Source organism: Gigantopelta aegis, chromosome 14 (genome assembly GCF_016097555.1).
Source record: "Gigantopelta aegis isolate Gae_Host chromosome 14, Gae_host_genome, whole genome shotgun sequence".
Classification (NCBI taxonomy): domain Eukaryota; kingdom Metazoa; phylum Mollusca; class Gastropoda; order Neomphalida; family Peltospiridae; genus Gigantopelta; species Gigantopelta aegis.
In genome coordinates this window covers 48034300-48049973 of record NC_054712.1, presented here as the reverse complement: position 1 = coordinate 48049973, position 15674 = coordinate 48034300, and the positions used below count along the sequence as shown (strand labels likewise).

The 15674-nt window shown below is 40.4% G+C and overlaps 1 protein-coding gene across 1 annotated transcript in view; it reads left to right on the top strand.

The window, feature by feature from the left end:
- LOC121388162 (dehydrogenase/reductase SDR family member 4-like) overlaps nt 1-15674 on the top strand; it is a 75278-nt gene that overhangs the window by 32597 nt on the left and 27007 nt on the right. Inside the window, exons 2-5 of the mRNA XM_041519401.1 lie at nt 7799-7976; nt 9212-9289; nt 10028-10030; nt 12342-12362. Coding sequence (XP_041375335.1) covers nt 7799-7976; nt 9212-9289; nt 10028-10030; nt 12342-12362 — 280 coding nt within the window. The remainder of the gene's footprint in view (nt 1-7798; nt 7977-9211; nt 9290-10027; nt 10031-12341; nt 12363-15674) is intronic.

The following is a 15674-nucleotide window of genomic DNA, read 5'->3' as shown; positions in this document are numbered from 1 at the left end:
CCATTTCCTAAAAGTGAATATGTGAACCATAACATGTGTCCCAATTAGGAACTATAGTGGACCGTCATCAATGAACTCTCACCCGGAAGTGATTTGTGTAGTGAGACCCTAGGCAAACTGAAAATGTTCATAATTTTTATCCAAGAAGAATGACAATGTCATGTTACAGAAAAACTAAACAAAAGCTAATGATTTAATCTAAATAAATAAAGATATTGTTAAATACCAAATAGATCTCTGAAGAAGGTTAAAATCTTGATTGAAGTAAATTACCTCAATGTCTGAATCTTGTTGGAAATAGTTTAACATTGTAGTCTTTCCACTTCCAATATTTCCCTCCACACACACCTGCAAGTATAATTAAAAACACTGTTGAGCCTGCCTGTGGCAATTTTTTTTTAAAGTGACATTTGCAGCAAATAAACCTGACTGAAAGGCTATCTTGATATATGTAGACATCTTTTAATTGTGCAAATGTAAAATATTGGCAGATAATGTACACCAGGGGCCTAATTCACTAGCGGGCGGGCTAATTATTATTTATTATTTAACTTTTCTTCAAACTAAATTATTGTGTTTACAAACTGATTTTCGCAACAGATACAACAGAAGTTACACATTTTAAAGGAAAATTTGTATATTTACCACTAGTTTTATCATTTTATGGAGATGTTGCTTAGAAACATTCGAAGTTTGAAAGTTTACACATTGTCTTGTATTAAAATATTTGTTTATCCACCAAAACACCAGAATTTTTTCACTCATAGACTGAAATTAGCATCACATACCTGTACACCAGTCTCCATTATGCATTACACATGTATAGTGACATTCATGTCAAATCTCTTTTTTATGGGGTAATACCATAAGTGTAATACCTTAGTTAACAACACTTTTACTCAGTTTATTTTTATTTTTCTTATTCTGATTACAAATTAGTACAAATATGGATAGGTTTCAGAACTAGCTCTGGCACTCGCCAAATGCAAATTTTAATAACACGTGGCAAATTTTATTTTAATTTGGCGAAAAAAATGTGTGTAATACTTAATATTTAGTTGGAAAATAGGTATAGATTTTGCGTTTTTAAGATGATTTGGCGAAATGTCCTGATTACCCAGAGCTGGCCCTGGGTTTAATGGTTATTATTGTAGTTTAAACAAAATAAAGTACTAAGTTAAATAATTAATTTGCATCATTCATTCATTCATTCATTAATTTGAACTTATTTTCGTGCTTATATCCAATTAAGGTTCAAGCACGCTGTCCTGGGCACACATCTCAGCCATCTGGGCTGTCTGTCCAGGACAGTGAGTTAGTTGTTAGTTGGTAAGTGATTAGTGAGTGAGAAGAGGGTGTAGTGGTCTTACACATACCCACCGAGTCGTTAAACCTCGTTCTGGCTGGGAGCCGGTACCAGGCTGCGAACCCTGTACCTACCAGCTTTATGTCCAATGGCTTAACCACGACTCCATCGAGGCCGGTAATTTTCATCATGCTAATTCGTTTAGGTCTAGTGTGAGTGCGAAAAAATTTAACATGCTCATATACCACTAGAGTTTTGAGCATGTCCGTCCCGGGGCCCGTCTCTGGATAGGTCTAGTGTCAATTTTTAACCAAATGGAGTTACATCCCTTGACTGCTAAAATTCAGATTTTGGTGAGTTAGGCTAAACAAAATAATAGTTGTGGTTCTACCTGACCATCCCTAGAAAATCTGTGTGACCCTGACGTTTTTAAAGAAAATCCCCCCCCCCCCCCCCAAAAACAATCAAGTCTAAATTGATATGACCAAGGATTTTGTTGGTTTCACTTTGACACAATATTCAATCAAGAATTAAACTGCTTTCAGTTTTGGTTTATAAAACAGCCATGTTTTGAAATTCCAGGAAAAAATACTGAAACAGAAAGTAGAAATTTCTAAGAAGAAAATGTTTATGGAGTAGTACTTACCATTACTAGCCAATCTAACAAAACATATTATTATAATATTTTTAAAAACCGTTTGTTTTTCATGGTGTTTAATTGTTTTGCTTTATATCACATGCACACATAGATCACATCTATATTAATATTATGGCCAAATTTAAAATCAAATATTAGTTTTACTCTCTTGCTACATCTATTTGAATATAAAATATTCCAGTCTTTAAAAAAAGTTTACACAATGCCTATCTACCCTAAATAATCTGCCTGAAAATAACCACTTTTTTTTTTTTTTTTGTGTGTTATATTTGTTGTATCTGTGAAAATGTTCTTCACAGGTGAATTTGAAAGGAGAGTCTGGCAACCTCGAGTCGTACCACTGTTTTTTTCACACTGTGCTGCATTTGTATTAGCCTAAACTATTTAAACTTACAGTGAGGTATTCATTTGTTTTTCCACTTGATACAGATCTTGTAACACCATCTGAAATGTAATAAGATTCATAATTACAGGCATAGAATCTATGTAAAATTTTAAAACTGCAGATTACTAATAATAAAAATATAGCATCACCATTAATTAGTATTACACAGGCACGGCAGAAGCATGTAGAAATTGGGGGAGGAGGGGCTGACTGATATTGCGGGTGCAAAGTAAAGTTTCTAGGGGAATAGGGGTATGCTTCCTCTAAATATTTTGAAAACTAGATGTCCTGAAATGCAAATTCCTGCATTCTCCAAGTAAAATTTACCTCTGCCTTAACATTTACTACCAATAATATTTCTGATTCAGCCACCCCCCCCCCCCTCCCCCACCCGCCGTGCCTGAATCTATGCAAACATTTTTGGGGTGAGGCGTAGCCCAGTGGTAAAGTGCTCGCTTGATGCACGGTCGGTTTGGGATCGATCCCCACTGGGCTATTTCTCATTCCAGCCAGTGCATCACGACTGATACATCAAAGGCAGTGGTATGTGCTATCCTGTCTATGGAATGGTGCATATAAAAGATCCCTTGCTGCTAATCGAAAAGAGTAGCCCATGAAGTGGCAACAGCAGGTTTCCTCCCTCAATATCTGTGTGGTCCTTAACCATATGTCCGACACCATATAACCGTAAATAAAATGTGTTGAGTGCATCGTTAAATAAAACATTTTCTTCCTTCTATGCAAAATTTTAAAATATACCATACTGCATATGGCCATTCTACAATTCCATAATGCAATAGTTGGCATTTTTACATACCTCACCTGTAACATTTTGTAACATTAACACCCTCTCTAAAATTACGAAATACTTGTCACTACCCCGTCCCATTAAAAAACAAAATAGCAATGACTTGCTGCATTTTACTTTATGAATAAAAATTAAACATTTTGAAAATGTTATGCATCTACTGACAAGTCTTCCTCCCCATAACATTTGATAATGGAAATGGTGATACCCCCTTCATTATGTAATCGTTGAATAGCCTTATATATATATATTAAAATCACAATGACATATTCTTTAACGCAGGAAACTACATATGAATGATGTTTTAATTTTCTCTCTATTTTCATTTTATACCTATAGTCCTTCCCAGCAGTGTTACCATAGAATATGCACTACAATATATTTATTGTTTTTTATATTGCACACACAATTTTTTTTTTTTTTTGTTATTTCGAAAACACTTCTACTTTTGTTTTTCCATCAAATGAAATTGAAATTATTTTTAAAAAACAATGTGCATAGAAGCAGTATCTCAAAATCTGTGAAAATGGTTTGAAAATGGGCAGAATTTTGAAAATAGCAATTAGTAAAAAAGTTAATAAAAAAAAAAAAAAAAAAAAAAAAAAAAAAGGTTACAAGCCAAAAATAAAAAGAATTGACTGCTCGGCCGAATATTTATATAATTTGGAGCATTTTAGAAGGACAGTCCAAAATTAAATAAGAGAAAGAAGAGAGGATCGGACTATTTAATAATATTTACAAAAAAGAAGTAATTTCGACATAAAATTTTGAACGCAGATCTAAAAGTTTAAAGTCCGATCGACATGTGCATGCGAGTGGCCTCGTTAAGGCCGTTTGGGTGCACAGCTTAAAGGGATGAGATGGGTTGCATCCCGTCAAGAAAACCCCTAGACTGACAGTCGATAGATGTTGAAGGTGTAGTGCTGTGCTGAAATACAGATCTTGAGAAGCCGGATCCGTCTGAACGAGAAAGAGTATCAGACTAGGGTATAGTCCAGTCGTCATGGGTTGGTATAGTGGTGCAGACGGGCCTGACTCCGGAGGATACGAGATGGTATCACTATAAAGCAAGGTAATGTCTAGAAAAAGAGTAGTAGGGGCCGACCCCCCTTCCTATTTCTTCTTAGAGTGGGGCGGTCAATCTTCCAGTGCTGCTAGGACAGGCTCAGACATGTACAGACTAAACCCGAACAACCGTGGCGTTCTGCAGAATGGCCGTCATACAAGTCACGAAAAAAACAAGTCGACAGTCAGACGGAGAAATGACGTGGAGGCAAGGAATCTCGCTAAAAAAGAATCCAACCTGGTGGTGCTGGCTGTCGAAACGAGAAGCGTTCCGGCGTTCAATCAGTTCCAATGGCCGCATACATCCCAGTAGAAAACTTCATTTCGCTGACAAAAACAACGAAATAAAGGACCCCCAAGTCGGGCACACGAAAGCACGTGCAGTGTGCACAAGCGAAACAAACACGTCCTACCTAAAGGGAGCTTCAGACTGGGAATCTCTAAGAATGAACGTATTTTTTTTTTTTTCATAATAGGGGAGGCATGTGTTTACGGAAATGATGTCACATATCAGCATTTCTATATAAACTGACCCCCCCCCCCCCCCAGGAATTGCCTCATTGCTATAAATAGATATAGTTCATATCAAGGGAATACACTTTCGGAAACCCTCGAACATGTTCGTTAAGTCATTCGTATTCGACCGAGGATTTCCGAATGCACACTTTTATATTTACACACTTTTACACTATTATAAAGCAAATATAAAGCAAAATATCAGTAAAGTGGGGGGAACATGCCCCTTTGCCCCCCTCCTACGCCAGTGGTAGCAAGGGATCTTTTATATGCACCATCCCACAGACAGGATAGCACATACCATGGCCTTTGATATACCAGTCATGGTGCACTGGCTAGAACAAGAGCACATTCATTCATTAATCATCAGCCATTGGATGTCAAACATTTGGTAATTTTGATACAATCTAATTAAAATTAGCTCCACTATTACATGTGGATCTAACACCAGCCAGTTGGAACTCATGTCCACCAATCAAAACCTTACTTGCAAAATCCTGCCAGTGATTTAAAACTAACAACACTGCGTAGTCCCCAATGTCCAGGTAACATTTCGTCTGTAAATAATAATTTATGGAATGGAATGGAAACTAGATTTAACGTGCCCTTATCCACAAGGGTTCAGGCACGCCCACTTCGGATTTAGCCTCTGACATCGCCAGTGACCAACTCCGAAGCAGGAGGGAATAATAATTTAAATATTGACCAATCACACTTCGCCTTTTATAACGTTATTTGGGAGCATACAAATTCTAAAAATATCGGGCGAGTCTATTTTAGTGGCCGCAGTACAGCGAACCATACCAATACGTACGGGGTGGGTTATCAGTCTTCAACTTTACATTAAAAATTATTTATTTATAAAATAAAATAACTAAATCAGTCTTCAGTTTTACATTACAAATTATTTATTTTATAAAATAAAACATGTTTTACGGCATTCGTAATTCACACGAAACATGTCGTATACCCTCAGGATAATTCGGAATGTTTTCATATATTTTTAATTCTGCAAGTAAGGTTTTGATTGGTGGACATGAGCTCCAACTGGCTGGTGTTAGATCCACATGTAATAGTGGAGCTAATTTTAATTAGATTGTTTTGATACAATCTAATTAAAATTAGCTCCACTATTACATGTGTTAGTGGAGCTAATTTTAATTAGATTGATTTTGATATACAGTCTAAGAGAGGAAACCCACTACATTGAGTGGGAAGATGTATAATGGTGGGTGTCGGGTGCGGGTTTCAGGTGAACAGTGGCCCTCTAAGTCTGAAGATTATGCATTCCCCCTCCCAGTCAAGGCTTAAAATTGACTACCCCCCCCCCCCCCCCTACAAACACACACTTATTTTAGGTTAGATACTTACAAAACTAAACATTCCTAAAGACATCGTAGCACATAAAGCTGACTTACTAAATGGCCAAACAATATATTGCCTGAAAACATATACAGTGAATTTGTCCAGTAAAGTGCTGTATTTAATGGTGGGTGGATGAGTGAGTGGGTAGTTGGAAATGAATGGATGGGTGAGTGGAAGGTGGGTGTTGGGTGAGTGAGTGAGTGAGTGTATGGGTGGGTTTGGATGAGTGATTGGATGCATGGATGGAAGGATGGGTGGGTGGGTGTGTGAGCGAGTGAGTGGATGGATGGGTTGGTGGGTAGGGGTGGATTGATGGATGGAAGGATGGGTAGGTGAGTGGAGGGAAGGATGGGTTGGTGGAGGTGGATTGATTGATTGATGGATGGGTGGGTGAGTGAATGGATGGAAGGATGGGGGATGGATGAAAGGATGGATGGATAGTGGGTGACTGAATTAATATATGGATATATCGATGGAAGGATTTATGAGTGAATGGATGGATGGAAGGATAAGTGGGTGGATAAATACAATTAGTAAATGTAGATTACCATGCTCAGATGAGGTCTGTTGGTTGCAGAACATTGATATAACTTATAACTACTACTTAGTGTACTAACCTGAGATCTGATGGGTTGTGGGCTCAATGCTCATTGGTGGATCCATTGAATTATTTCCAGGTTCAGCCATTACTCTACAGTTGGTATGCTCTGTGGTAAAATGTGGAAATGTACACATAAAAGATCTCCTAGTGTGGATAAGGAAATTAAAGAAACATTTGTTTAATAAACACTTTTAACTATGGCATGTGCTATCCTTTCTGTTGGATGGTTCATATAAAAGATCCCTTGCTACTAATGATAACATGCAGCAGGTTTCCTCTCTAAGACTATATGTCAAAATTACCAAATGTTTGACATCTAATAGCTGACGATTAATCAATGAATGTGCTCTGGTGGTGTCATTAAACAAAACAAACTTTTAACTGAACTCTACGTGTCAGAATTATCAAATGTTTGACATCTAGAACGGCCTTGGTGGTGTCGTGGTTAAGCCATTGGACATAAGGCTGGAAGGTACAGGGTTCGCAGCCCGTTACAGGCTCCCACCCAGAACGAGTTTTAATGACTCAATGGGTGGGGGTGGGAGGGGGTGGGACATAGTCCAATGGTAAAGCGTTTGATTGATGCACGGTAGGTCTAAGATCGATCCCTGTCGGTGGACCCATTGGGCTATTTCTTGTTCCAGCCAGTGCTCCACAACTGGTGTAACAAAGGCCGTGGCATGCACTATCCTGTCTGTGGGATGGTGCATTTAAAAGATCCCTTGATGCTAATCGAAAAGAGTGGCGATAGCGGGTTTCCTCTCTCAATATCTGTGTGTTCCTTAGCCATATGTCTGACGCCATAAAACCGTAAATAAAATGTGTTGAGTGTGTCGTTAAATAAAACATTTCCTCCTTCTTCTATGGGTAGGTGTAAGACCATTACACCCTCTTCTCTCTCCCACTGTCCTGGACAGAAAGCCCAGATTGCTGAGGTGTGTGCCCAGGACAGTGTGCTTGCATCCTAATTGGATATAAGCATGAAAATAAGTTGAAATGAAATGACATCCAGCAGCTGGTGATGGATCAGTCAGTGTGTTCTATGGTGGTGTTCTAACTCTTTTACTCGGGATTGTTCCGTATTTTTCATACAGAATTGGATTTGCGGCTGCAAGAAGACTGGCACAAGATGGCGCTAAGGTGATGATTAGCAGCAGGAAGCAGAAAAACGTTCACGCGGCCGTTAGGAAACTGAAAAACGAACATCTGAACGTAGCTGGTGTGACGTGTCACGTGGGGCATGCGGAGGACAGATCAACCTTATTTAAAGAGGTGCTTTCTCATTTATACATAGCGGCCATTGGACATACGGCTGGTAGGTACAGGGTTCACATCCTGTTACCGGCTCCCACCCAGAGCGAGTTTTAACAACTCAATGGGTAGGTGTAAGACCACTACATCCTCTTCTCTCTCACTAATCACTAACACACTATCAACTAACCCACTGTCCTGGACAGACAGCCCAGATACCTGAGGGATGTGCCCAGGACAGCATGCATGAACCTTAATTGGATATAAGCACGAAAATAAAATTGAAATGAAAAATTATTTATGCATTGATAATACAGGATATTTGCTTGATTGATTGATTCAAAACTAGCACTGCACTTAACTTTCATAATACATTTATAAGAAAGATGCTTGTGTTAGAAAAAGGATCATAACATCACAATATTTTATACATTTTCAATGACGAGAATCAAATAATTAAATGTTATTTTTCCTTTGGTTATTTTCTGTTCCAATTAGTGTACCATAACTGGTATGCAAACATATTTTGGTATGTGCTGTCCTGTGTGAGAAGTTATGTACAGACTTTAGGTTTTGAGGGGCTTCAGTGCAGTTGTACCCCTAAATTCTATTTGAGCAGTGTGAAATATTGCGCCCCTTGTTTGAACAAGTAGCACTCTAACTTTGATTATTTTAAGCAGTGTGAGTTTTCTGTATGTATAAAATATTTCATGTTGCTACTCAGTAAGAATAATCAAAATAGTGTAATATTAAACCATTAACATGACCAAGTTAAAAACCCTTAGTTAGACATAAAAAAGTATCATCAAATCAGGGGCGTAGGCGGGGGGGGGGGGGGGGGGGGGGGGGGTTCGGGGGGTTTGGACTAACCACCCCCCAGCTGAAGCAAATGGTCCGCTTTCAGAACTAAAACATACAGGTTTATACATAGGGAGTTTTTGTTGGTGCAAAAACAAAATAGAAAAAGGGTCCACTTGGATCATATCCCCCCCCCCCCCGGTCCAGATCACGCTACGCCCCTGCAAATAACATTCCAGGTTTAGACTGGTTGTTGCTTAATTTACGTTTGCATTTTACAAACACAAAAATATTTTTTGGGTAAATTTTATATACAGGTACTTAATTTAACAATGTACTTGCTATATTTAAAACATTACCTAATTATCACTACAACTGAGATATTTTAATGGCTAATAATTTTTAGTACACATGTACAGTGACATGATGAGATATTTTCAAATATTTTATTTTCACAGACACTCGAGCAGTTTGGTGGTATAGATATTTTAGTGTCAAACGCTGCAGTGAATCCCGTGTTTGGACCAATTTTAGATGTAAGTAATAATAACACATAATCCAGGGAATATATTTTTACGGGGGTTGGGGGAGACTAATAGAAAAAAGGCATATAAACCAACTTGTCAAAAAGGCATCTAAATGGAAAAATGGGGGAAAATGTCTAAAGGGGGGGGGGAGGGGGTACTTGAACATGTTTAGGGGAAATAGGTCCCCCCCCCCCCTATACACACTTTGGATCTACCTCTGTGTGACGGTACATGCTCTTAATTTCTTTTCGCCTTTGGCGATATTAATTGTTTTAGAGGACCGTGTGCAGTTCCAAATGCACTTAGCCCAGATGGGCAACTTGTTACGTGATACCTTTGCGCGACGGTCGTCGAGCTTTTCTAATACACACCTAGCGCAGATGTGGAGGCCATGTGGCCAGTAGTTACGTAATAACTCCGCTAGTGCTGTTTATGACCAGGGGATTGCTCGCGGAATGGCGACAACCAGTCTGACGATCAGAGAAAAATATGCCGGCGGGGTGGTTGTGGAAAATCCACATGATACGTGAGGTACCGCCTTGTACCCCCAGGCTATATTCGCTGTCTCTGAGAGTTTGGAATAAATAGCTAGGGTTTTAGAGATATCGGGGAGAAACATAGGAAGGCTTCCAGGGATCGCTGTCCGTCCGGGCTGGTAAATAATTTTATTTCTGCTCTGTGTATAACCTTGATGTGATTGATGTGACTTTAAATATTTTTATACTGTATTATACCTATATTATTTAGACGGTGCTGCCGGTCATCTGACGCAGTAATCTGTAGGTTCACTGTCCTAAATAATTATTAAGGCTTAGCCAGTCATCCTAGAGGACCTAGGTAAACTGTAGGTTATTGTCTTTATTGTGATAGGTACCAGTATTAATTCTGTGTTACAAGGTTACTGAATGAGTAGTTAAGGGTTAATTAAAAATTAACCAGTTAGGAATAGAGTTGTAATTCCTTTATTAATTAAGTTCTCCTGGAAGCGTTCCTCAATTATCACACGTTACTGAACGAGTAGTAAGGGTTAATTAAAAATTAACCAGTTAGGAATAGAGTTGTAATTCCTTTATTAATTAAGTTCTCCTGGAAGCGTTTCTCAATTATCACACGTGTGGGTGTTGTGTCACGGTGAAGTGATTAGCATATTGTGTAAACTAGACACCTAGAGATTAACTAATTAAGTGATCAGTTCTGGTGAACTAAACGTGCTCTAATAATATATACTTTATATAAGATCTTATCTCTGATCATACCTAGACGAGCCATTAGGGTATAACTGCCCGTTACAGAGAGATCTAATAGATATACAATTGGGAGAGATATTTGGATAATCGTGTTTCATTGAGTTACAGGTATTATAGGATCCCCGTGACACTCTGTAATCATTCATTGTACTTCTTACTATGAAAACAATTCCTGGCTATAATCACAGGCTATGTCCACAGTAAGCGTGTTTGAACCCTCTGGATATATACATGTTATATATGTACAGTGTACCCTCGATTTATTGCCCACCGATTTAACGCCAACCTCGCATACCGCCAACTTTCTTTAAAGAACGTTTTCATTCATGTTTATTTCCCTCGATATAACGCCACCCTCGGTATCCGCCATCTGCCAACGTTTTTGAACCGAACTCCATTTAGCCATTATAATTCCCTCGATTTTGCCGCCAATGGTCTGGTCACAAAGTTGATTATAGTGACATAATTACTAGCGATCTGTTGATTGGGGAAATCCTAAAACCGTTGTACACTGGCAGTACATACTGAATCTATTTTTGTTTATTGTGTAGCAATTAACGGATGTAAGTGCTAGAATTGTTTAGGCAGGCGCGGTGTTTATGTCCAATCAACACTCGGTATAGAAAGAACAGCCACTATAGTGATCACGTGACAGAGGGGTGCATTAGATTCATTATTTCACATTCCCAGTCTGGAGCTCCACGCGGTAAGACGTGTTTGTTTCGCGTGTGCACACTGCACGTGCTTTCGTGTGCTCGACCTGGGGGTCCTTCATTTCGTTGTTTTTGTCAGCGAAATGAAGTTTTCTACTGGGATGTATGCAGCCATTGGAACTGATTGAACGCTGGAACGTTTCTCGTTTCGACAGCCTGCACCACCAGGTTGGATTCTGTTTTTAGCGAGATTCCTTGCCTCCACGTCATTTCTCCGTCTGACTGTCGACTTGTTTTTTTTCGTGACTCGTATGATGGCCATTCTGCAGAACGCCACGGTTGTTCGCGTTTAGTCTCTGCATGTCCGAGCCTGTCCTAGCAACACTGGAAGATTGACCGCCCCACCCTAAGAAGAAATAGGAAGCGGAGTCGGCCCCTACTACTCTTTTTCTAGACTTTACCTTGCTTTATAGTGATACCATCTCGTATCCTCCGGAGTCGGGCCCGTCCGCACCACTATACCAAACCATGACGACTGGACTATACCCTAGTCTGATCCGGCTTCTCAAGATCTGTATTTCAGCACAGCACTACACCTTCAACGTCTATCGACTGTCAATCTAGGGGTTTTCTTGACGGGATGCAACCCATCTCGTCCCTTTAAGCTGTGCACCCAAACGGCCTTAACGAGGCCACTCGCGTGGACATATCGATCGGACTTCAAACTTTTAGATCTGCGTTCAAAATTTTATGTCGAAATTACTTCTTTTTTTAAAAAATATTATTAAATAGTCCGATCCTCTCTTCTTTCTCTTATTTAATTTTGAACTGACCTTCTAAAATGCTCCAAATTATATAAATATTCGGCCGAGCAGTCAATTCTTTTTATTTTTGGCTTGTAACCTTTTTATTTTTTTTATTTATTCTATTAACTTTTTTACTAATTGCTATTTTCCCTTCTGCGACGCCGCCCCCAGCCCAGCCCGAGTCGAGGAAACCTGCTACGCCACAACCGTCGACCACCGAGAGGGACAGACTCAACACCGCGGTGTGTGAGACGCCCCGTAAAGGCCCTCCATCGCCGTCCACTACGTGGCTCAGACAGTCGTCAAGCCACTGGCCCGATCAGCCGCCGTTGGAAAGAGGAAGGCCGTCGCTCAGCCGAGCGACCAACCTGACAAGGCCCGGCCTCCACCTTCACAAGCACCGTCCCCCTCCGACTCGGAAGCCGTCTGGAAAGTTCAGATCGGGAAAATCAGGTCCGGCTAGCTGAAGTTCGTGCAGAAGGACACCTCGGATCTGGCATCACTGATGGGCCGAGCAGTCAATTTTTTTTTTTTTTGGCTTGTAACCTTTTTATTTTATTTATTTATTATATTAACTTTTTTACTAATTGCTATTTTCAAAATTCTGCCCATTTTCATCCCCCCCCCCCCCCCCCCCCCATCCCGAGTCAGGCCACCGATCTTGTCGGAGGTCGGACTCGGGATGGGCGTGTTCGAAACCCTAGTGGTATAATATGGGCAAGTTAAACTAGTTACCATCATCATCATCATCAAAAGGAAACACTTCCAAGCTAACTTGCGATGAGGACAGACGTATCGCCATGTACTCTCGAGTTACCCCCCCCCCCCCCCCACTCTTACTGAGTTACGGGAAGCTACTTGAATATTGCGTCACTTACACCGAGTCACGGCCTTCTGCGACGCCGCCCCCAGCCCAGCCTGAGTCGAGGAAACCTGCTATGCCGGAACCGTCGACCACCGAGAGGGACAGACTCAACACCGCGGTGTGTGAGACGCCCCGTAAAAGCCCTCCATCGCCGACCACTACGTGGCTCAGACAGAACTGGCAGGTATCCCCGGTACTGCCAGTCGTCAAGCCACCTGCCCGATCAGCCGCCGTTGGAAAGAGGAAGGCCGTCGCTCAGCCGAGCGACCAACCTGACAAGGCCCAGCCTCCACCTTCACAAGCACCGTCCCCCTCCGACTCGGAAGCGTCTGGAAAGTTCAGATCGGGAAAATCAGGTCCGGCTTCCTGAAGTTCGTGCAGAGGGACACCTCGGATCTGGCATCACTGATGGGCGGACTAGTGAAACCAGAACTGAAACAACTGCCTGATGGAAGCGGTTACGAGCTACACACCATCAAATCTACAGCCGGCAAGACGGGGTTGGTACTAACTCAGCGCCGAGGAGTCTACCAACAAGCGGTCCTGGTTAGAGAGATGGATACCCACACCATCCACAGGATCGTCATGGCCCTTTTCGGCAACGACTACCGGAGTATCAATGTGTCATAACCATCCTCGCCGACCAGAGATGGAAGCACTTCATCCCCGCCTTTGCCGGTTCTCCGCTCATCGGTTCGCCGTAGGCCGACCTCCAACGGCCTTGACGAGGCCACTCACGTGGACATATATATCGGACTTTAAACATTTAGACCTTCGTTCAAACTTTTATGTCGAAATTACTTCTTTTTTTAAATATTATTAAATAGTCCGATCCTCTCTTCTTTCTCTTATTTATTTTTGGACTGTCCTTCTAAAATGCTCCAAATTATATAAATATTCAGCCGAGTAGTCAATTCTTTTTATTTTTGGCTTGTAAATTTTTTTTTTATATATATTCTAGTAACTTTTTACTAATTGATATTTTCAAAATTCTGCCCATTTTTTACACTACCCCCCCCCCCCCCCCCCCCCCCCCAAAACACACACATCCCGAGTCCGGCCATCGATCTTATCGGAGGTCAGACTCGGGATGGGCGTTTTCAAAACCTTAGTGGTATATGGGCACGTTAAACTAGTTATCATCATCATCAAAAGGAAAAGTGGGAAGATGAAAATGTCGAACCTGCCCGAAAAAAACTGAAATTGACAAAACACACCATTTCATGGTTCGCACTGTCTTGAAAAGTGCTTGAATTTAGAAGCTTGAAATGAAAGTGCTTATTTTCACTTTTTGGGGAAAAAGTGCTTGAAAAGTGCTTGAATTTCATGTCATTTTAACCAGAAATTACGGAACAAACTCGAAAGAAATTTAGCATTTTTACTTCCGTGTTCGCACTTTCATTCCAGCACTCGCGACGTTCCGCGACCCGAATGTACTCGGCCCATTCAGGGACAAATGCTATGTTCCGAATGCCTCAGCCGAGATTTACCGATTATTGACGAGCGTAATAGCCTCGTTTTGAGAACTGCAAACAATAGCCAGGGAGACGACACGGAATCACTTAGATTTTGAAGTTTTTGCAAGCACATGTTCAAATTTAAACATGCCTAGTGGAAAGTGTGTTTTTAACAAAACGTGGTGTCGAAAATATGTGTGGATCAGAGAGAGTAAGAACGTGTCAAAGGCCGCGTATTCCTGTTGTCGCAAGGATATTAACATTGGCGCCATGGTCGAGCACGCACTCAAATCGCACGAAAACAGCGAAAAGCACAGAAAAAACAAAGCTGATACTGCAGGCTTCAGCATAGCTCAGTTATTCAAGTCTGAGAAAGTACTGTCTATATAAACATACATTTTCTATTAAAAAATATTGTTCGAAAAGGCTGGTTAAGGTTTGTATTTATGGTTCTTGAAAACATAAGGTAGGTCCTTGAATTTTATAGGTCCTTGCCTGTATGAACCATGGATTTGGAACAAGCATTATTCTTATGGTTCAGCAATGCCCGTGCTCAAAATGTCCCTATTACAGATGAAATTCTGAGAGTTAAAGCCCGGGCCTTTGGTGATTTCCGACTTCGCGTATTATAAAAAATTTAAGTTTGGTAGTAAACCCAAGGCACCCTCACTATACCGCCAACTCGATATAACGCCAAAATTATTTTGGAACATTGGTTGGCATTAAATCGAGGTTATACTGTATGTTATATATGCATGTTAATGCCTACCAAACAAACAAAATCATGGTACTTTGTCCTGTAACCACAGTGTGTGGCATTTCTCAGTGAAACTTTGTTCCTTGTTTGGAATGTAGTGAAACCCCTCTTAATTGGACACCCATGGGACCAAGTAAAAAAAAGGTCCAGTTTTAAGGGGTATCTGGTTTAAAGAGGTTTTTTGCTGTACTGATATTTAAAAAGGGACCGTGAAAAATGTCTGGTTTTGAAGGAATTCCAGTTTACAGAGGGTCCACTTTAGAGGAGTTTCACCGAGTACTTTTTTTCACATCTATAGTCCATTGGCATTTCTTTTATCTTAGTGTATTATCATTAATCAACTTCATATTTGTCCATAACTTCACATTCAAGAATTCTCGATGTTATCTGGAAGCAAGAAAAGGCTTAGTATATCTGTAATAAGCTGAAGTGTTCAGAACTGAACTTAGCAATTTAATTGGATATTAGGCCGAAAAAAAAAAAGTACTTCTTTCCTATTACATGCTGGAAAAATATAGGGTAGGTAGGTAGGAAAACCATTTTATTTTGGAAAATAATTTTATTTATGGATATTAAATAAAGGTGTTGACTTCCGGTATCCAAAATAAC